At 39.8% G+C, this 21,654-nt stretch overlaps 5 protein-coding genes and 1 pseudogene across 7 annotated transcripts in view; all 6 read left to right on the forward strand.

The window, feature by feature from the left end:
- Nucleotides 1-21,654, forward strand: part of LOC137023409 (protocadherin gamma-A11-like) — a 191,596-nt gene that overhangs the window by 96,846 nt on the left and 73,096 nt on the right. The window lies entirely within an intron of this gene.
- On the forward strand, nucleotides 869-4,347 carry LOC137023189 (protocadherin beta-16-like). The gene is made up of 2 exons (XM_067389931.1): nucleotides 869-3,341; nucleotides 4,327-4,347. Exons 1-2 carry the CDS (start codon nucleotides 942-944, stop codon nucleotides 4,345-4,347), a joined length of 2,421 nt encoding a protein of 806 aa, XP_067246032.1. The 5' UTR covers nucleotides 869-941.
- Nucleotides 4,636-7,110, forward strand: LOC137023198 (protocadherin beta-16-like). Its single transcript, XM_067389943.1, has 2 exons — nucleotides 4,636-7,020; nucleotides 7,099-7,110. Exons 1-2 carry the CDS (start codon nucleotides 4,636-4,638, stop codon nucleotides 7,108-7,110), a joined length of 2,397 nt encoding a protein of 798 aa, XP_067246044.1.
- On the forward strand, nucleotides 8,411-10,831 carry LOC137023230 (protocadherin beta-16-like). Its single transcript, XM_067389994.1, has one exon. It carries the CDS (start codon nucleotides 8,417-8,419, stop codon nucleotides 10,829-10,831), a length of 2,415 nt encoding a protein of 804 aa, XP_067246095.1. The 5' UTR covers nucleotides 8,411-8,416.
- On the forward strand, nucleotides 14,019-16,427 carry LOC137023235 (protocadherin beta-16-like). Its single transcript, XM_067390008.1, has one exon. The coding sequence runs from the start codon at nucleotides 14,019-14,021 to the stop codon at nucleotides 16,425-16,427; it is 2,409 nt and encodes an 802-aa protein (XP_067246109.1).
- On the forward strand, nucleotides 17,422-21,038 carry LOC137023239 (protocadherin beta-16-like; annotated as a pseudogene).

Below are 21,654 nucleotides of genomic sequence, written 5' to 3' on the forward strand. Positions count from 1 at the left end.
CATTTACAGTCCTATGGCACGCTGCCACTGTAAGTTTACAAATGTTAACATCATTAACTTGTAGCATTCCGAGTTCGTTATTTGCCATTTTATTTTTTTATTTTTTCCTTGCATGATTTTCACTTGTTTTTTGTCAAGAAGTGAGAAACTCTATTCAGTGTTTGCACTTGCTTCCCTGACCATGGTCCTGAAACGATGCGGTCAGTTACATTATATTTCCTGCTGCATCTCTTTACAGCAGACTGTCTTTTTGAGATTTTCAATATTATATTGGTCTGTCCTCCTGTTTAGAAGTTGAACTGTACATTATCTAATTTCTGATAAGATATATTTCTTATGTGTATAATTGTATTTTAGGTATTTCTTCATTTCTGGCTTGATAAGTCTTCATATACTAATATGGTCTCATCAAAACATGTAATGTATTCTTTTTTTTATTTTTTTTGTTTTTTCACTCTTCTGTCTTTATTAACACAAACTCATACAATCTTTGTATTATAGATATTTATTGTTATGGACATTTTATTTTTTTTTATTTTTTATTTTATTTTTTTTTTTTTATACTTAAGAACTTGGTTTAAAAATTTGCTTTTCTCAGATGTGTCTAACACTGAGATAAAGGTTCATTAATTTTAGATTTTCTGTAGTTCATCAGACTGGACTCATAGTGCCGCTGTTGGTCAATATGTCAGTTTAGAGAGCAGATCTGCTGCAGTTCCACCCCCATCATCTCCATATTATTAGAGAGAGAGAGAAGCTGAGAGCGCAGTCTGAAGAGGAGAGAGAAGGACAATCACGGAGAAACTGTATTTAATTTCCTTTTCTTGGATTTATATACTTTTCGTATCTTTTCACTTTGGACATGCACATATATTCTTCCAGAACTTTGGACCGATTTCTTTGCTTTCATCTTTAATCTTCATCTCGTGGTCTTCTGCAAAATGTCGGACAGAACAATGGCGCGGCAAGTACTGCTGTTTATTTGGTTTCTCTCTCTCAGTTCAGCTCTCGGGCAGGTCAGTTACTCCATTCCTGAAGAAATGGCGAAAGGCTCTTTAGTCGGGAACATAGCGCAGGATTTGGGTTTAGATTTAAAGAGACTGAAATCGGGTAAAGCGCGTATTTATACAGGAGACAGCGCTGAATACATCGAGCTGAATAAAGAAAGAGGAGTCCTCCTTATCAAAGAGAGAATAGACCGAGAGGCGCTGTGCGGACAGACAACGCCTTGCGCGCTGCATTTACAGATTATTCTAGAAAACCCGATAGAATTTTACTCCGTTACAGTCGAAGTTACAGATGTGAATGATCATTCGCCCTTCTTTAAACGGGCTGAGATGAGATTCAGAATCAGTGAGTCGGCTGTAACTGGGGCAGTATTTGTTTTAGAGAGAGCAATGGATTTAGATGTCGGAATAAACGGCCTGCAGACATATTCGTTAAAGCCTACGGATAATTTTTCATTAAAATTACAAACTCAGGCAGACGGTAGTAAGCTTGTAGAAATGGTTCTGCAGAAACCCCTCGATCGTGAAAAGCAGGAGCATTTGTCTCTGGTTCTGACAGCGATAGATGGAGGTGATCCACAATTGTCTGGTACTGCGCAGATACATATTACTGTTTTAGATGTGAACGACAACGCGCCTGTTTTTACGCAGAAAATATATAAAGCAAATATCATTGAGAACGCCCTCAAAGCCACAGTTGTAACGACGGTGAGCGCTTCAGATTTGGACGAGGGCTCAAATGGCAAAGTAAAATATACTATTACAAATACTCTCGACAATGTTCCGGAATTGTTCGAAATTAACGAAACAAACGGTGAGGTGAGAGTAACAGGAAATATAGATTATGAAAAAGCTCGGCATTATCAAATTCATGTACAGGCGAGTGATGACGGGGGTCTGACCGATTCTTGTAAAATCGATGTAGATGTGATTGATATAAATGACAATAAACCACTCATCAATATCATGTCTAAATTAACCACCTTATCAGAAAACTCTGATCCTGGAACTGTTGTAACTGTGATAAACGTGCAAGACCCAGATGCGGGAGAAAACGGTAACATTTATTGTTCAATTAATGAGAATATTCCTTTTACCCTAAAGTCGACAAATAATAATTTCTTCAGTTTAATCACAGATGGTGATTTAGATCGAGAGCGAGAGTCTGAGTATAACATCAGTGTGACGTGCTCTGATGAGGGCGTGCCCTCTCTCTCCAGCAGCGTCACTCTCTCCTTACAGATATCAGATGTGAATGATAACGCGCCCGTCTTTGAGAAGAGCTCATATGAGGCCTCTGTTCAAGAAAACAACACACCGGGTCTTTCCATATTCACAGTCAGAGCCAGAGACGCAGATTTTAACCAGAACGCGCGCGTGTCTTACATTCTGGAGGACTCGTCGGTTAACGGAGTGCCCGTCTCCTCGTTAGTGTCCGTTAGTGCTGATAGTGGAGTCATACATGCAGTGCGATCTTTCGATTACGAGCAGATCAAAGACTTCCAGTTCCGCGTAAAAGCGCAGGACGGAGGCTCTCCTCCTCTCAGCAGCAACGTGAGCGTGAAAATCATCATTCAGGACCAGAATGACAACGCGCCTCAGGTTCTGTATCCGGTCCAGTCAGGCGCAAATGTGGTGGCTGAAATAGTGCCTCGTTCGGCAGATGTGGGTTATCTGGTGACTAAAGTGGTGGCTGTTGATGTGGACTCTGGTCAGAATGCCTGGCTCTCATATAAACTGCACAAAGCCACAGACAGGGCGCTGTTTGAAGTGGGCTTACAGAATGGAGAAATAAGAACTGTTCGTCAAGTCACAGATAAAGATGCTGTCAAACAAAGACTCACTGTTGTAGTGGAGGACAACGGGCAGCCCTCTCGATCAGCTACAGTCAATGTTAACGTGGCGGTGGCGGACAGCTTCCCTGAAGTGCTCTCGGAGTTCACTGACTTTACGCACGACAAGGAATACAACGACAACCTGACTTTCTATCTGGTCTTGGCCTTGGCTGTGGTTTCATTTCTCTTTATCGTGTCTATCATTGCCATACTGTCAGTCAAATGCTACAGATGGAGACGCGAGCGCATGTTTTATAAATCTGGAGCGAATCTTCCGGTTATTCCGTATTATCCGCCTCTTTACGCAGACGTAGGCGGCACAGGAACTTTACAGCACGTGTACAATTATGAGGTTTGCAGAACCACTGACTCCAGAAAGAGTGATCTGAAATACGCCAGACCTTGCAGTGAGAGCATCATTAGTCTGGACACCACTGGAACACACACACTCACGCATGCGCAGAGAGAGAGACTGAACTTTGATGATTGTGATGAACAGGTGAGATTTCTTTTATAACTAATTCATGTGATATTTTAAAACACTTCTCATAATTGAGAATTTTAACTTGAACTGTTGACACTGTCGCTGACTGGTTTTCTAAAATTAAGTGTTTTTGCAATTCTAAGAAATGTTTAAATTATTTTAGCAGGAAATGGCACGAATCATCTGCTGTTGTATGTTCATCCGTTTATTATAGTCTGGTCATGTTTTTTTAGTTTAGCATTTATTGCAGTTGTGTACCTCAAATATTTATTCTCTTTTGTTTGAGGTCTACTGTTTGTCGACGTGTTGTTCTTATGTAGTTCATCTTTCATGCACAGCCATGAAATAAAGAAAATGGCAGCCTGTTTTTCAGATTCCGATTGATTTTTTCCCCCCTTTGATATCTTAAGTCGAAGTTGCTTTTATTCTTTATTCTTATTCTTCTTATTATTATTATTATTATTATTTACATTTTGTTTTCAGCTGAAGTCCTGCAGTAAATGGCACGTTGCCACTGAAATGTGTCAGTTAACAATAAAGTTAACATAATTAACTTGTGGTATGCACAGTTCGTTATTTGCCGTTTTATTTTATTTTTTCCTTGCATGACTTTCACTTGTTTCACTTGACCATCTTTATTACATTTTCAACTGCTTTTTAACCTGTCTTCCTCTTCAAAAGTAATCTATACACTATTTCATTATTTATTAGATATTTCGTATTTATATTATTGTATTTAAGGTATTTCTCCCTGTCTGTCTGATCAGTGTTCACACACAGATATGGCCTGATCAAAACTTTGAGCAAACACGAAAATGTATTTGTTTGTTTTCCTCCATTATTATTTATTTACACAAACTCATACAATCATTGTATTTTATAGATATGTGTATTTATATGGACATTTGTTGGTTTTATACTTCAAAACTTTTAGTGAATTGCTTTTCTCAGACATGTCTGACACTGAGATAAAGGTTTAATAATTTTAAATTTTCTGTAGTTCATCAGACTGGACTCATAGTGCCGCTGTTGGTCAATATGTCAGTTTAGAGAGCAGATCTGCTGCAGTTCCACCCCCATCATCTCCATATTATTAGAGAGAGAGAGAAGCTGAGAGCGCAGTCTGAAGAGGAGAGAGAAGGAAAATCACGGATATTCTGTATTTAATATCTTCTCTTGGATTTATATACTTTTCTTGTTCTTTTCACTTTGAACATATACATGATTTCCTCCAGTTTTCTGGACTGATTTCTTTGCTTTCATCTTTAATCTTCATCTCGTGGTCTTCAGCAAAATGTCGGACAGAACAATGGCGCGGCAAGTACTGCTGTTTATTTGGTTTCTCTTTCTCAGTTCAGCTCTCGGGCAGGTCAGTTACTCCATTCCTGAAGAAATGGCGAAAGGCTCTTTAGTCGGGAACATAGCGCAGGATTTGGGTTTAGATTTAAAGAGACTGAAATCGGGTAAAGCGCGTATTTATACAGGAGACAGCGCTGAATACATCGAGCTGAATAAAGAAAGAGGAGTCCTCCTTATCAAAGAGAGAATAGACCGAGAGGCGCTGTGCGGACAGACAACGCCTTGCGCGCTGCATTTTCAGATTATTTTGGAAAATCCAATTGAATTTTACCATGTCACTGTCGAGGTAAGCGATATAAATGACAATGCTCCTTATTTCAACAAGCCAGATACCTATTTTGAAATAAGTGAATCTGCTGTAAATGGGGCTAAATTTGATATAGAGCAAGCCGTCGACCAAGATGTCGGGACTAATGCCATTCAAAGCTACATGCTTTCATTAAGCGATAATTTTTCATTAAAATTGCATAGTCAGGCAGATGGTAGAAAAATAGTTGAGATGGTCTTGCAAAAACCTCTAGATCGAGAGAAACAGGAAGATATTGCTTTAGTTTTGACAGCGATTGATGGAGGCGATCCACATCTGTCTGGAACAACACAGATTCGTATAAAAGTACTCGATGTTAATGACAATGCTCCTGCTTTCACACATTCTGCATACAAGGCCACTGTCGTAGAGAATTCGCCGAAAGGGACAGTTGTCATTAGAGTTGAAGCCTCTGATGCGGATCAGAGCTCAAACGCTGAAATTAGTTATTCAATCACTAATACTCACGACGGTGTGCCCGAAATGTTTGAAATAAACAGACACAATGGCGAATTGAGAATAATTGGTGATATCGATTATGAAAAAGCCAGACATTTTCAGATAAATGTTAGAGCGAGTGATCGTGGAGGTCTAACAGATTCAAGTAAAATAATTATCGACGTTATAGATGTCAATGATAACAAGCCCGTCATCAATATAATGTCAAAGTCAGCTATGTTATCAGAGGACTCTGAACCTGACACTGTTGTTACTGTTATAAACACGCAAGACGTCGATTCTAATGAAAATGGTAAAGTACAATGCTTTATTAATGATAATTATCCATTCGTCTTAAAGACGACCACTATTAATTTCTTCAGTTTAGTCACAGACGGTGATTTAGATCGAGAGCGAGAGTCTGAGTATAACATCAGCGTGACGTGCTCTGATGAGGGCGTGCCCTCTCTCTCCAGCAGCGTCACTCTCTCCTTACAGATATCAGATGTGAATGATAACGTGCCCGTCTTTGAGAAGAGCTCATATGAGGCCTCTGTTCAAGAAAACAACACACCGGGTCTTTCCATATTCACAGTCAGAGCCAGAGACGCAGATTTTAACCAGAACGCGCGCGTGTCTTACATTCTGGAGGACTCGTCGGTTAACGGAGTGCCCGTCTCCTCGTTAGTGTCCGTTAGTGCTGATAGTGGAGTCATACATGCAGTGCGATCTTTCGATTACGAGCAGATCAAAGACTTCCAGTTCCGCGTAAAAGCGCAGGACGGAGGCTCTCCTCCTCTCAGCAGCAACGTGAGCGTGAAAATCATCATTCAGGACCAGAATGACAACGCGCCTCAGGTTCTGTATCCGGTCCAGTCAGGCGCAAATGTGGTGGCTGAAATAGTGCCTCGTTCGGCAGATGTGGGTTATCTGGTGACTAAAGTGGTGGCTGTTGATGTGGACTCTGGTCAGAATGCCTGGCTCTCATATAAACTGCACAAAGCCACAGACAGGGCGCTGTTTGAAGTGGGCTTACAGAATGGAGAAATAAGAACTGTTCGTCAAGTCACAGATAAAGATGCTGTCAAACAAAGACTCACTGTTGTAGTGGAGGACAACGGGCAGCCCTCTCGATCAGCTACAGTCAATGTTAACGTGGCGGTGGCGGACAGCTTCCCTGAAGTGCTCTCGGAGTTCACTGACTTTACGCACGACAAGGAATACAACGACAACCTGACTTTCTATCTGGTCCTGGCCTTGGCTGTGGTTTCATTTCTCTTTATCGTGTCTATCATTGCCATACTGTCAGTCAAATGCTACAGATGGAGACGCGAGCGCATGTTTTATAAATCTGGAGCGAATCTTCCGGTTATTCCGTATTATCCGCCTCTTTACGCAGACGTAGGCGGCACAGGAACTTTACAGCACGTGTACAATTATGAGGTTTGCAGAACCACTGACTCCAGAAAGAGTGATCTGAAATACGCCAGACCTTGCAGTGAGAGCATCATTAGTCTGGACACCAGTGGAACACACACACTCACGCATGCGCAGAGGGAGAGACTGAACTTTGATGATTGTGATGAACAGGTGAGAATTTATTTATTTATTTTTTTATAACTAATTTATGTGATATTTTAAAACGCTTCTCATAATTGAACATTTTAGCTTGAACTGTAGACACGGTCGCTGACTTGTTTTCTAAAATTAAGTGTTTTTACAATTCTAAGAAATGTTTAAATTATTTTAGCAGGAAATGGCACGAATCATCTGTTGTTGTGTGTTCATCCGTTTATTATAGTCTGGTCATGTTTTTTTAGTTTAGCATTTATTGCAGTTGTGTACCTCAAATATTTATTCTCTTTTGTTTGAGGTCTACTGTTTGTCGACGTGTTGTTCTTATGTAGTTCATCTTTCATGCACAGCCATGAAATAAAGAAAATGGCAGCCTGTTTTTCAGCTTCCGATTGATTTTCCCCCCTTTGATATCTTAAGTTGAAGTTGCTTTTATTCTTTATTCTTATTCTTATTATTATTATTATTATTATTTACATTTTGTTTTCAGCTGAAGTCCTGCAGTAAATGGCACGTTGCCACTGAAATGTGTCAGTTAACAATAGGTTAACATTATTAACTTGTGGTTTGCACAGTTCGTTATTTGCCGTTTTATTTGACTTTTTCCTTGCATGACTTTCACTTGTTTTTGTCAAGAAGTGAGAAACTCTATTCAGCGTTTGCATTTGCTTCCCTGACCATGGTCCTGAAACGCGGTGACTCGGTTATTTACTTCTTACATTCTGCTGCATCTCTTTCCAGCAGACCATCTTTATTACATTTTCAACTGCTTTTTAACCTGTCTTCCTCTTCAAAAGTAATCTATACACTATATTATTATTGATTAGATATTTCGTATTTGTATTATTGTATTTAAGGTATTCCTCCCTGTCTGTCTGATCAGTGTTCACATACAGATATGGCCTGATCAAAACTTTGAGCAAACACGAAAATGTATTTGTTTGTTTTCCTCCCTTATTATGTATTTACACAAACTCATACAATCATTGTATTTTATAGATATGTGTATTTATATGGACATTTGTCGGTTTTATACTTCAAAACCTTTAGTAAATTTATTTTCTCAGATATGTCTGACACTGAGATAAAGGTTTATTCATTTTACATTTTCTGTAGTTCATCAGACTGGACTCATAGTGCCGCTGTTGGTCAATATGTCAGTTTAGAGAGCAGATCTGCTGCAGTTCCACCCCCATCATCTCCATATTATTAGAGAGAGAGAGAAGCTGAGAGCGCAGTCTGAAGAGGAGAGAGAAGGAAAATCACGGAGAAACTGTATTTAATTTCCTTCTCTTGGATTTATATACTTTTCTTGATCTTTTCACTTTGGACATATACATGATTTCCTCCAGTTTTCTGGACTGATTTCTTTGCTTTCATCTTTAATCTTCATCTCGTGGTCTTCTGCAAAATGTCGGACAGAACAATGGCGCGGCAAGTACTGCTGTTTATTTGGTTTCTCTCTCTCAGTTCAGCTCTCGGGCAGGTCAGTTACTCCATTCCTGAAGAAATGGCGAAAGGCTCTTTAGTCGGGAACATAGCGCAGGATTTGGGTTTAGATTTAAAGAGACTGAAATCGGGTAAAGCGCGTATTTATACAGGAGACAGCGCTGAATACATCGAGCTGAATAAAGAAAGAGGAGTCCTCCTTATCAAAGAGAGAATAGACCGAGAGGCGCTGTGCGGACAGACAACGCCTTGCGCGCTGCATTTTCAGATTACCTTGGAAAATCCTATGGAATTTTATAGCGTTACAGTTGAGATTTTAGACGTAAATGATAACGCTCCCGTTTTTGCAGCTAAAGAGATTAAATTTGATATAAGCGAATCATCTCTAACAGGAGCTAAATTTGTTTTAGAAAGAGCAGTGGATGATGACGTTGGGTTTAACGGCGTACAGAGTTATTTTTTACATCCCGCGGATCATTTTATCTTAAAGACTCAGGATATGCCAGATGGCACCAAAAATGTTGAAATGATACTGCAAAATACTCTAGATCGAGAAAAACAGGAACATATTTCGCTTTTACTTACTGCCGTGGACGGAGGAGAGCCACAGATGTCTGGAACAATTCCGATTATAATCACAGTTGAGGACGCAAATGATAACGCTCCAGTTTGTTTTCTGCCTGTGTATAAGACCAGCATTGCAGAAAACTCTCCAAAAGGTACGATTTTAACTACAGTTAAAGCATCGGATGCTGACCAAGGGCAAAATGGTAAAATAGAATATTATATTGCGAAAACGTCGGGTGGGTCCACTAATCACTTTGAAATAAATAGAAATGAGGGAGTGTTAAGGTTATCTGGCGATACTGATTATGAAAGAGTTAAACATTATCAAATTGATGTCCAAGCGAGAGACCCCGGACGCCACTCTGACACATGCAAAGTGATTGTTGATATAATTGATGTAAATGACAACAAACCAGTAATTAATATAATGTCAAAAGCAAGTACTCTTTCGGAGAATTCAAAACCCGGCACTGTTTTGACTATGCTGAATGTCCAAGACTCGGATTCTGGTGAGAATGGTAAGGTTCAGTGCTCCATTAACGATAATATCCCTTTTACGCTTAAATCAACAAATAATTTCTTCAGTTTAGTCACAGATGGTGATTTAGATCGAGAGCGAGAGTCTGAGTATAACATCAGCGTGACGTGCTCTGATGAGGGCGTGCCCTCTCTCTCCAGCAGCGTCACTCTCTCCTTACAGATATCAGATGTGAATGATAACGCGCCCGTCTTTGAGAAGAGCTCGTATGAGGCCTCTGTTCAAGAAAACAACACACCGGGTCTTTCCATATTCACAGTCAGAGCCAGAGACGCAGATTTTAACCAGAACGCGCGCGTGTCTTACATTCTGGAGGACTCGTCGGTTAACGGAGTGCCCGTCTCCTCGTTAGTGTCCGTTACTGCTGATAGTGGAGTCATACATGCAGTGCGATCTTTCGATTACGAGCAGATCAAAGATTTCCAGTTCCGCGTAAAAGCGCAGGACGGAGGCTCTCCTCCTCTCAGCAGCAACGTGAGCGTGAAAATCATCATTCAGGACCAGAATGACAACGCGCCTCAGGTTCTGTATCCGGTCCAGTCAGGCGCAAATGTGGTGGCTGAAATAGTGCCTCGTTCGGCAGATGTGGGTTATCTGGTGACTAAAGTGGTGGCTGTTGATGTGGACTCTGGTCAGAATGCCTGGCTCTCATATAAACTGCACAAAGCCACAGACAGGGCGCTGTTTGAAGTGGGCTTACAGAATGGAGAAATAAGAACTGTTCGTCAAGTCACAGATAAAGATGCTGTCAAACAAAGACTCACTGTTGTAGTGGAGGACAACGGGCAGCCCTCTCGATCAGCTACAGTCAATGTTAACGTGGCGGTGGCGGACAGCTTCCCTGAAGTGCTCTCGGAGTTCACTGACTTTACGCACGACAAGGAATACAACGACAACCTGACTTTCTATCTGGTCTTGGCCTTGGCTGTGGTTTCATTTCTCTTTATCGTGTCTATCATTGCCATACTGTCAGTCAAATGCTACAGATGGAGACGCGAGCGCATGTTTTATAAATCTGGAGCGAATCTTCCGGTTATTCCGTATTATCCGCCTCTTTACGCAGACGTAGGCGGCACAGGAACTTTACAGCACGTGTACAATTATGAGGTTTGCAGAACCACTGACTCCAGAAAGAGTGATCTGAAATACGCCAGACCTTGCAGTGAGAGCATCATTAGTCTGGACACCAGTGGAACACACACACTCACGCATGCGCAGAGGGAGAGACTGAACTTTGATGATTGTGATGATCAGGTGAGAAATTTTGTATAACTAATTAATGTGATATTTTAAAACGTTTATAGTGATTGAACAACTGTTGACACGGTCGCTGAGTGTTTTTCTGAAATGAAGTGCCTTTGCAATTTTAAGAAACGTTTTAAGAATGTAAGCAGAATATGGCACGAATCATCTACTGTTGTATTTTCATCCGTTTATTATCGTCTGGTCAACTTTTTTCAACTTATGTAGTTCATCTTTCCTGTGCAGCCATGAAAGGAAATGAGTGCTTTCTCTTTTTTTTTAGCGTATAAATGATTTTCTGTATAACTTGCTTTATATTAGTTTAATTTTACATTTTATTTTCCATTGAAGTCCTACAGTATATGGCATGCTACCACTGAAATGTCAGTTAGAAATTGTTAATATTATATATATATAAAACATTTCTGCTCTCAAAACAGTTAACACAGTGATCTAAACTCACTCTTACATTAGCCAAACAGTTCAACTTTACTGCAAAATAAAGCACTGCATTTTTTCTAGTCAAAACTACAAGTGTTTCCTCTCATGATTTTAGAACACTTTCAGCTTTAGATGTTCAAATACACTAATGAAAATACACTTTTATTGAAATGTTTTTCCAACAGGTTTTGATATAGGGGTCATTGAGCAAATGAAGCTTCAAAAAAGATATTTTTTAAAAAATATTTTCAATGTAATGCATATTTTTGAGTCATGAACAATGTAAACATGTTTCAGTTGATACATAACATTTCAAAGTGTTTAAATTATTATTTTATTTACTTTTTTTGTCAGGTGGTACAACCAAATATTTGTAAATATGTATCTACCCATACTTGGAATTAGCTGTTTTTATCAATATTTGAGAGACATACAAACCTTTTCACTCTGCCACAATGATCTTTTGGGGTCCTCTGGATGTTGCATTACAGTATCAGGCTTAACGTTATTACCTTGTCAGTTGATTATAAAATATTTGCAGATGTGCCACCATGACTTTTGAAAATATACAAATTGCTTGACAAAAGTTTTTCAATTACCTCAACAGCTTTAAAGTTACAGATATTTATAAAATTTGTTTATATGTATATTCAAATATAACATTATGCCAAAGCAAAACTATTTTATTTTGAATTTCTTACAAATAAAACCATTTCTTATTTAAAGAAAAAAAAAAAAGAAGCTTTTTAGGGTGGCTGAATCCGGAATTCCCTCATAACCTCAGATAGGGCTCCCCAGGCCCAGGATTAAGAGCCACTAAATTGGGTTGATTCTGAGTTCATTTGAAATCCACCTCTCCTCCTAGCCCTCCCTCTGCTGTCCATTCACTATGTCCATGTCTTCTTATGAATTCTCCTCTTGATCTTTCCACTACACCAATGTTCTCCACTATACTCAGCTCTTCTCCTATCCTCCTTTTTTACTTCCTCCTCTCTCCTCGTATATGATCTCCTTCTATATGTTCCACTTTTCCTTTCCTTCTTATTACACCCCTTCCTCTATACCTACACCACCACCTTTATGCTTACACCTCTTTATCTTCACCTTCTCTTGCATATGTTTTTTTTTTTTTTTTTTTTTTTTTTTTTTTTCTATGTATACTTTCTCTTTCATATTTCCCCTGTAACTGTCACAGGTGGCTGAATCAATGAATGCACAACAAAGGATAATTCCAGGAAATCTGTCTTTTAATCCAAATACTCAGGAAACAGGCAGGGAAAACTTAGAAAACAACCACTTTACATAGATGAGACAGGACAAAGACCTGAACCAAACATACACAAGACCAAACAAGGAACTAATGAGCTAATTAACGAGCAACAGGTGAACTGAATGAAACTGACACAGACTAGAAACTAGGTCACAAAAGGAAATAATAATGAAACAGGGCATACTCCTGACAATTACAATTGCAATTGTGATAAATGTGTAAACATTTGGGAAAACTGCACTTCCTGTGTTGTGTGTATGATTAATCAAGCAGATATCAGTTTGGGACAAACTGAAAGCATACGTGCATTTGATAAGTTTGACAAATTCCAGAGTTTTGTTTGTTGTGTTTGGACAAATGGTACATTAATGTTTGTGATTTGTGTAAAGCCTATAAAAAATAGCTGTGATTGTTTTTTCCTGATATATTAAAGTTTTGGTTGGACGTATGAACTATTATGAAAACATCTGAGAATTTTGTGCGAGTTTTGAGAAAATGGTTCACATGATTTGCAATTTGTGTGAAATGATTGAAAACTTACAATCTGTTAAGGACAATTAAAAAGTGTTCAGATCAGTGTTCAAAACAGTTAGTTTTGAGGACAGTGATCCTAGTTTGGATAAATGTGTCAAATCGATTGAGAAAAATTGTATTACCGTTGTATTCACAGTTCATTGGTTGGTTATTTGCCATTTTAAAAATTTTCCTTGTGTGATTTTTCACTTGTTTTTGTTAAGAAGTGAGAAACTATAGTCACAGCGTTTGCATTTGCTTCCCTGACCATGGTCCTGAAACGCGGCGGCACGCTCATTTACTTCATATATTCTAATGCGTCTTTAGAGCAGACTGTCTTTTTGAGATTTTTAACATCTTATTGGTCTGCCATCCTGTTGAAAAGTTAAACTATATACTATTTCATTACTTTTTTTATTGTATTTAAGGTATTTCTCCCTGTCTGTCTAATCAGTATTCATATATACAGATATGGCTTGATCAAAACTTTGAGCAAACAGAAAATGTATTTGTTTAATTTTTCCCCTTCCATCTTTATTTACACAAACTCATATAATCTTTGTATTTCATAGACATTTATTGTTATGGAACTTTTTTTATACTTTAGAACTTTGTTTAGAGAAATGCTTTTCTCAGATGGGTCTGACAGACATAAAGGTTTAATAATTTTAAATTTTCTGTAGTTCTTCAGACTGGACTCATAGTGCCGCTGTTGGTCAATATGTCAGTTTAGAGAGCAGATCTGCTGCAGTTCCACCCCCATCATCTCCATATTATTAGAGAGAGAGAGAAGCTGAGAGCGCAATCTGAAGAGGAGAGAGAAGGAAAATCACGGATATTCTGTATTTAATATCCTTCTCTTGGATTTATATACTTTACTTGATCTTTTCACTTTGGACATATACATGATTTCCTCCAGTTTTCTGGACTGATTTCTTTGCTTTCATCTTTAATCTTCATCTCGTGGTCTTCAGCAAAATGTCGGACAGAACAATGGCGCGGCAAGTACTGCTGTTTATTTGGTTTCTCTCTCTCAGTTCAGCTCTCGGGCAGGTCAGTTACTCCATTCCTGAGGAAATGGCGAAAGGCTCTTTAGTCGGGAACATAGCGCAGGATTTGGGTTTAGATTTAAAGAGACTGAAATCGGGTAAAGCGCGTATTTATACAGGAGACAGCGCTGAATACATCGAGCTGAATAAAGAAAGAGGAGTCCTCCTTATCAAAGAGAGAATAGACCGAGAGGCGCTGTGCGGACAGACAACGCCTTGCGCGCTGCATTTTCAGATTACCTTGGAAAATCCTATGGAGTTTTATAGCGTTACAGTCGAAGTTACAGATGTGAATGATCATTCGCCCTTCTTTAAACGGGCTGAGATGAGATTCAGAATCAGTGAGTCAGCTGTAACTGGGGCAGTATTTGTTTTAGAGAGAGCAATGGATTTAGATGTCGGAACAAATGGCCTGCAGACTTATTTACTAAAACCCACTGATAATTTTTTATTGAAATTACAAACTCAGGATATGCCAGATGGCACCAAAAATGTTGAAATGATTCTACAAAAACCTCTAGATCGAGAAAAACAGGAACATATTTCGCTTGTATTTACTGCCGTGGACGGAGGAGATCCACAGATGTCTGGAACAATTCCGATTATAATCACAGTTGAGGACGCAAATGATAACGCTCCAGTTTGTTTTCTGCCTGTTTATAAGACCAGCATTGCAGAAAACTCTCCAAAAGGTACAACTTTAATTACAGTTAAAGCATCGGATGCTGACCAAGGGCAAAATGGTAGAGTAGAATATCATATTTATAAGTCCCCAGGTAGCACCACTAACATTTTTGAAATAGACAGAAATGAGGGAGTGTTAAGATTATCTGGCGACACTGATTATGAAAGAGTTAAACATTATCAAATTGATGTCCAAGCGAGAGACCCCGGACGCCACTCTGACACATGCAAAGTGATTGTTGATATAATTGATGTAAATGACAACAAACCAGTAATTAATATAATGTCAAAACCGAGTGCTCTTTCTGAAGACTTAAAACCCGGCACTGTTGTGACTATGCTGAATGTCCAAGACTCGGATTCTGGTGAGAATGGTAAGGTTCAGTGCTCCATTAACGATAATATCCCTTTTACGCTTAAATCAACAAATAATAATTTCTTCAGTTTAGTCACAGATGGTGATTTAGATCGAGAGCGAGAGTCTGAGTATAACATCAGCGTGACGTGCTCTGATGAGGGCGTGCCCTCTCTCTCCAGCAGCGTCACTCTCTCCTTACAGATATCAGATGTGAATGATAACGCGCCCGTCTTTGAGAAGAGCTCATATGAGGCCTCTGTTCAAGAAAACAACACACCGGGTCTTTCCATATTCACAGTCAGAGCCAGAGACGCAGATTTTAACCAGAACGCGCGCGTGTCTTACATTCTGGAGGACTCGTCGGTTAACGGAGTGCCCGTCTCCTCGTTAGTGTCCGTTAGTGCTGATAGTGGAGTCATACATGCAGTGCGATCTTTCGATTACGAGCAGATCAAAGACTTCCAGTTCCGAGTAAAAGCGCAGGACGGAGGCTCTCCTCCTCTCAGCAGCAACGTGAGCGTGAAAATCATCATTCAGGACCAGAATGACAACGCGCCTCAGGTTCTGTATCCGGTCCAGTCAGGCGCAAATGTGGTGGCTGAAATAGTGCCTCGTTCGGCAGATGTGGGTTATCTGGTGACTAAAGTGGTGGCTGTTGATGTGGACTCTGGTCAGAATGCCTGGCTCTCATATAAACTGCACAAAGCCACAGACAGGGCGCTGTTTGAAGTGGGCTTACAGAATGGAGAAATAAGAACTGTTCGTCAAGTCACAGATAAAGATGCTGTCAAACAAAGACTCACTGTTGTAGTGGAGGACAACGGGCAGCCCTCTCGATCAGCTACAGTCAATGTTAACGTGGCGGTGGCGGACAGCTTCCCTGAAGTGCTCTCGGAGTTCACTGACTTTACGCACGACAAGGAATACAACGACAACCTGACTTTCTATCTGGTCTTGGCCTTGGCTGTGGTTTCATTTCTCTTTATCGTGTCTATCATTGCCATACTGTCAGTCAAATGCTACAGATGGAGACGCGAGCGCATGTTTTATAAATCTGGAGCGAATCTTCCGGTTATTCCGTATTATCCGCCTCTTTACGCAGACGTAGGCGGCACAGGAACTTTACAGCACGTGTACAATTATGAGGTTTGCAGAACCACTGACTCCAGAAAGAGTGATCTGAAATACGCCAGACCTTGCAGTGAGAGCATCATTAGTCTGGACACCAGTGGAACACACACACTCACGCATGCGCAGAGGGAGAGACTGAACTTTGATGATTGTGATGATCAGGTGAGAAATTTTGTATAACTAATTAATGTGATATTTTAAAACGTTTATAGTGATTGAACAACTGTTGACACGGTCGCTGAGTGTTTTTCTGAAATGAAGTGTCTCTGCAATTTTAAGAAATGTTTAAATAATTTTAGCAAGACATGACACGAATCATCTGCTGTTTTATTTTCAACCGTTTATTATAGTCCGGTCAACTTTTTAGTTTAGCGCTTTAAGTGGAAGTTGCTCTTTATTCTTTTTTTTTATTATTATTTATTTATTTTCATTTACAGTCATGCAGTATATGGCACGCTGCCACGGAAATGTCAGTTAACAAATTTTAACATTATTAACCTGTGGCATTCACAGTTCGTTATTTACCATTTTATTTTATTTTTTCCTTGCATGAGTCCGTCCTTAGATCATTGAAAGGTGCTTATATAAATAAAACGTATTATTAGTATTAGTATTAGCAGTATTACTATATTATATTATTTTCACTTGTTTTTGTCAAGAAGTGAGAAACTCTATTCAGCGTTTGCATTTGCTTCCCTGACCATGGTCCTGAAACGCGGTGACTCGGTCATTTACTTCACATATTCTGCTGCAGCACACTATCTTTTTGATATTTTCAACATATTTTTGGTCTGTCCTGTTCAGAAGTTGAACTGTAAACTATTTCATTTGTGATTAGATATTTCTTATGAATATAATTGTTTTTTAGTTATTTCTTCCTGTCTGGCTTGATCAGTGTTCATATGGCCTCATCAGAACACGAAATGTATTTGTTTTTCTCCCTCTTCGCTCTTTATTAACACAAACTCATACAAGCTTTGTATTATATGCTTATTGTCATGGGCTTTTTTTTTACTGTTGTACTTAAGAACTTGGTTTAGAACTGATTTTCTCGAACATGTCTGACACTGAGATAAAGGTTTAATAATTTTAGATTTTCTGTAGTTCTTCAGACTGGACTCATAGTGCCGCTGTTGGTCAATATGTCAGTTTAGAGAGCAGATCTGCTGCAGTTCCACCCCCATCATCTCCATATTATTAGAGAGAGAGAGAAGCTGAGAGCGCAGTCTGAAGAGGAGAGAGAAGGAAAATCACGGAGAAACTGTATTTAATATCTTCTCTTGGATTTATATACTTTTCTTGATCTTTTCACTTTGGACATATACATGATTTCCTCCAGTTTTCTGGACTGATTTCTTTGCTTTCATCTTTAATCTTCATCTCGTGGTCTTCTGCAAAATGTCGGACAGAACAATGGCGCGGCAAGTACTGCTGTTTATTTGGTTTCTCTCTCTCAGTTCAGCTCTCGGGCAGGTCAGTTACTCCATTCCTGAAGAAATGGCGAAAGGCTCTTTAGTCGGGAACATAGCGCAGGATTTGGGTTTAGATTTAAAGAGACTGAAATCGGGTAAAGCGCGTATTTATACAGGAGACAGCGCTGAATACATCGAGCTGAATAAAGAAAGAGGAGTCCTCCTTATCAAAGAGAGAATAGACCGAGAGGCGCTGTGCGGACAGACAACGCCTTGCGCGCTGCATTTACAGATTATTCTAGAAAACCCCTTGGAATTGTATTCGATCACAATAGAGATTACAGATATCAATGATAATGCGCCAGTCTTTCAAAACAGCGACATTAAGTTTGACATAAATGAAATGGCAAAGACAGGGGTTCGGTTTGTCTTAGAGAGAGCGAATGATCTAGATGTTGGCATTAATAATCTTCAAGACCTACACTCGTTGAAACCAACGATAATTTTGCACTGAAACTGCACAATTCAGCCTGATGGAGACCATCATATCGAAATGATATTACAGAAGCCGCTAGACAGAGAGAAACAAGACCATATCACACTTTTACTGACAGCAAAGGATGGAGGAGATCCGCCATTGACAGGAACAATGCAAATACAAATTACAGTTTTGGACGCCAACGATAATGAACCCGTTTGCAGTCAGGCAGCATATAGAGCGAGTATAGCCGAGAATGCGCCAACGGGCACTGTTTTAACCACAGTCAGTGCTTCTGATGCTGATCTGGGCTCTAATGGAATAATTACATTTTCCATTTCTTCTGACGGCGCATATGATTTATTTAAGGTAGACGAAACCACAGGAGTTGTGATATTAGTTGGTAGAGTAGATTATGAAAAAAACAAAGTTTATCAAATTGATGTCCAAGCAAAAGACCAAGGTGGACATTCGGATTCCTGTAAAGTAATTATCGACGTCACTGACGTTAATGATAACATTCCTGCAATAAACATAATGTCGAGAACAAATAGTGTATCTGAAGATTCTAAACATGGAACTGTTGTTGCAATACTAACCGTCCAAGACCTTGACACCGGAGACAACGGAAAGATCACGTGCACAATAGATAAAGACATTCATTTTATGCTAAAATCAACTGGGAATAATTTCTTCAGTTTAGTCACAGACGGTGATTTAGATCGAGAGCGAGAGTCTGAGTATAACATCAGCGTGACGTGCTCTGATGAGGGCGTGCCCTCTCTCTCCAGCAGCGTCACTCTCTCCTTACAGATATCAGATGTGAATGATAACGCGCCCGTCTTTGAGAAGAGCTCATATGAGGCCTCTGTTCAAGAAAACAACACACCGGGTCTTTCCATATTCACAGTCAGAGCCAGAGACGCAGATTTTAACCAGAACGCGCGCGTGTCTTACATTCTGGAGGACTCGTCGGTTAACGGAGTGCCCGTCTCCTCGTTAGTGTCCGTTAGTGCTGATAGTGGAGTCATACATGCAGTGCGATCTTTCGATTACGAGCAGATCAAAGACTTCCAGTTCCGAGTAAAAGCGCAGGACGGAGGCTCTCCTCCTCTCAGCAGCAACGTGAGCGTGAAAATCATCATTCAGGACCAGAATGACAACGCGCCTCAGGTTCTGTATCCGGTCCAGTCAGGCGCAAATGTGGTGGCTGAAATAGTGCCTCGTTCGGCAGATGTGGGTTATCTGGTGACTAAAGTGGTGGCTGTTGATGTGGACTCTGGTCAGAATGCCTGGCTCTCATATAAACTGCACAAAGCCACAGACAGGGCGCTGTTTGAAGTGGGCTTACAGAATGGAGAAATAAGAACTGTTCGTCAAGTCACAGATAAAGATGCTGTCAAACAAAGACTCACTGTTGTAGTGGAGGACAACGGGCAGCCCTCTCGATCAGCTACAGTCAATGTTAACGTGGCGGTGGCGGACAGCTTCCCTGAAGTGCTCTCGGAGTTCACTGACTTTACGCACGACAAGGAATACAACGACAACCTGACTTTCTATCTGGTCTTGGCCTTGGCTGTGGTTTCATTTCTCTTTATCGTGTCTATCATTGCCATACTGTCAGTCAAATGCTACAGATGGAGACGCGAGCGCATGTTTTATAAATCTGGAGCGAATCTTCCGGTTATTCCGTATTATCCGCCTCTTTACGCAGACGTAGGCGGCACAGGAACTTTACAGCACGTGTACAATTATGAGGTTTGCAGAACCACTGACTCCAGAAAGAGTGATCTGAAATACGCCAGACCTTGCAGTGAGAGCATCATTAGTCTGGACACCAGTGGAACACACACACTCACGCATGCGCAGAGAGGAAAACTGATCAGTGAAGAATTTGATGAACAGGTGAGAATTTTTTATAAAGCTTTTTATGTAGCAACTTATTTTTTGACTGCGAAAGGACTCTAATCGTACACACATCTTAAATATTTCCAAAAACAAATGCAACACTTCATGCAATAAGAAAATTGCTGCTGTAATTATTAGGCTGTTGTTATAGTGGCATTGTTGCTGTAGTTTGAAGTATTTCCCTGGTCTTCATTTTCTTGTTTCTGCCTTTTTTTTCTTCTTTGCAAGACTGCAAATCATTGTACAATATTTAATTTATCAAGTAGTAGGTCATCTAAATCATGTCGTTGGTGCTCCTTTAAGAACATTCTCAGTATTCAGAAATGTTTGAAATGATTATCTGTTGTATGTCTACTGTAAGTGGTTTTATCAGCTTTAAACACATTCTACAGTTTAAAAAGCCACAAACCTTTTTCTTTTTTTTTTCTTTTTTTTTTTTTTTCTAGACAGGTTTGTGGTTTTTTTCTTCTAACTCAAATTCAGTCAGTAACTGGCCATGGTTCTGAAATAGTCTTGCTTTCTACTGCCTTCTACAAACATCATTTCCAGAAGAGTTGGGCCATTTTGTAAAATGCAATAAAATCAACAATATGTTATTTGTTAATTCGCATGAAACTCTATTTAACTGACAAAAGTACAAAGAAAAGATTTCCAATGTTTTAACTGCACAACTTTATTGTATTTTGTAAGTATAAACTTGATTTTGATGGCTGCAACACACTCCAGAAAAGTTGGGACAGAGGCATGTTTACCACTGTGTCACATCACCTTTCCATTTAATTTCAATTTTTAATCATTTGGGAATTGAAGATACTAATTGTTGCAGTTTTGCAAGTGGAATTTTTGCCCAATCTTGCCCGATACAAGACATCTGCACAAGAGTCTGTGGTCATCATTGTCTCATTCTCTTTTTGATAATGAGCCATACATTTTTAATAGCAGGCAGATCTGGACTGCAGGCAGGCAGTCAGGCACATCCACTCTATGGTGTAGAATGTCTAGAAACCACTCTGTTGTAGCATGTGCAGAATGAGGCCTGACATTGTCTTGCTACCCAGGAAGGATGTCATCTTGATGGCAGTTTATGTCTCTATACAATTAAAACCTATGCCTCCATGTCAATGGTACCATCACACAAATGCGAGTCACCCATGCCGTTTGCACTGATGCACCCCATACCATGACAGATGTTTGCTTTTGCACCTGTTGCTGATGAAAGTCTGTATGGTCCCTTTCGTCTTTGGGACTGAGAACTCAATGTCCATTTTTTCCAAAAACAAGCTGAAACATGGAATCATCTGACCACAGCACACATTTCCACTGTCTTTTAGACCATCTGAGATGAGCTTGAGCCCAGAGAACTCTGCAGCATCTTTACATTAAACAGATGTGTAGCTTTCCCCTTGTGTAACAGAGATTCAAGTTGCATTTCTTGATGCAGCGGCTGATTGTGTTAAGTGAAAACGTTTTTCCTAAGTACTCCCGAGTCCATGGCTTTATTTAACCCAGTAGCATGACGGTTTCTAATGCAATGCCATCTGAGGGCTCAAAGGTCATGCACTTTCAACTGAGGTGTCCTACCTTGCCCTATACAGACTGAGATTTATCT

Source organism: Chanodichthys erythropterus, chromosome 1 (genome assembly GCF_024489055.1).
Source record: "Chanodichthys erythropterus isolate Z2021 chromosome 1, ASM2448905v1, whole genome shotgun sequence".
In the NCBI taxonomy this organism is placed as follows: Eukaryota; Metazoa; Chordata; class Actinopteri; order Cypriniformes; family Xenocyprididae; genus Chanodichthys; species Chanodichthys erythropterus.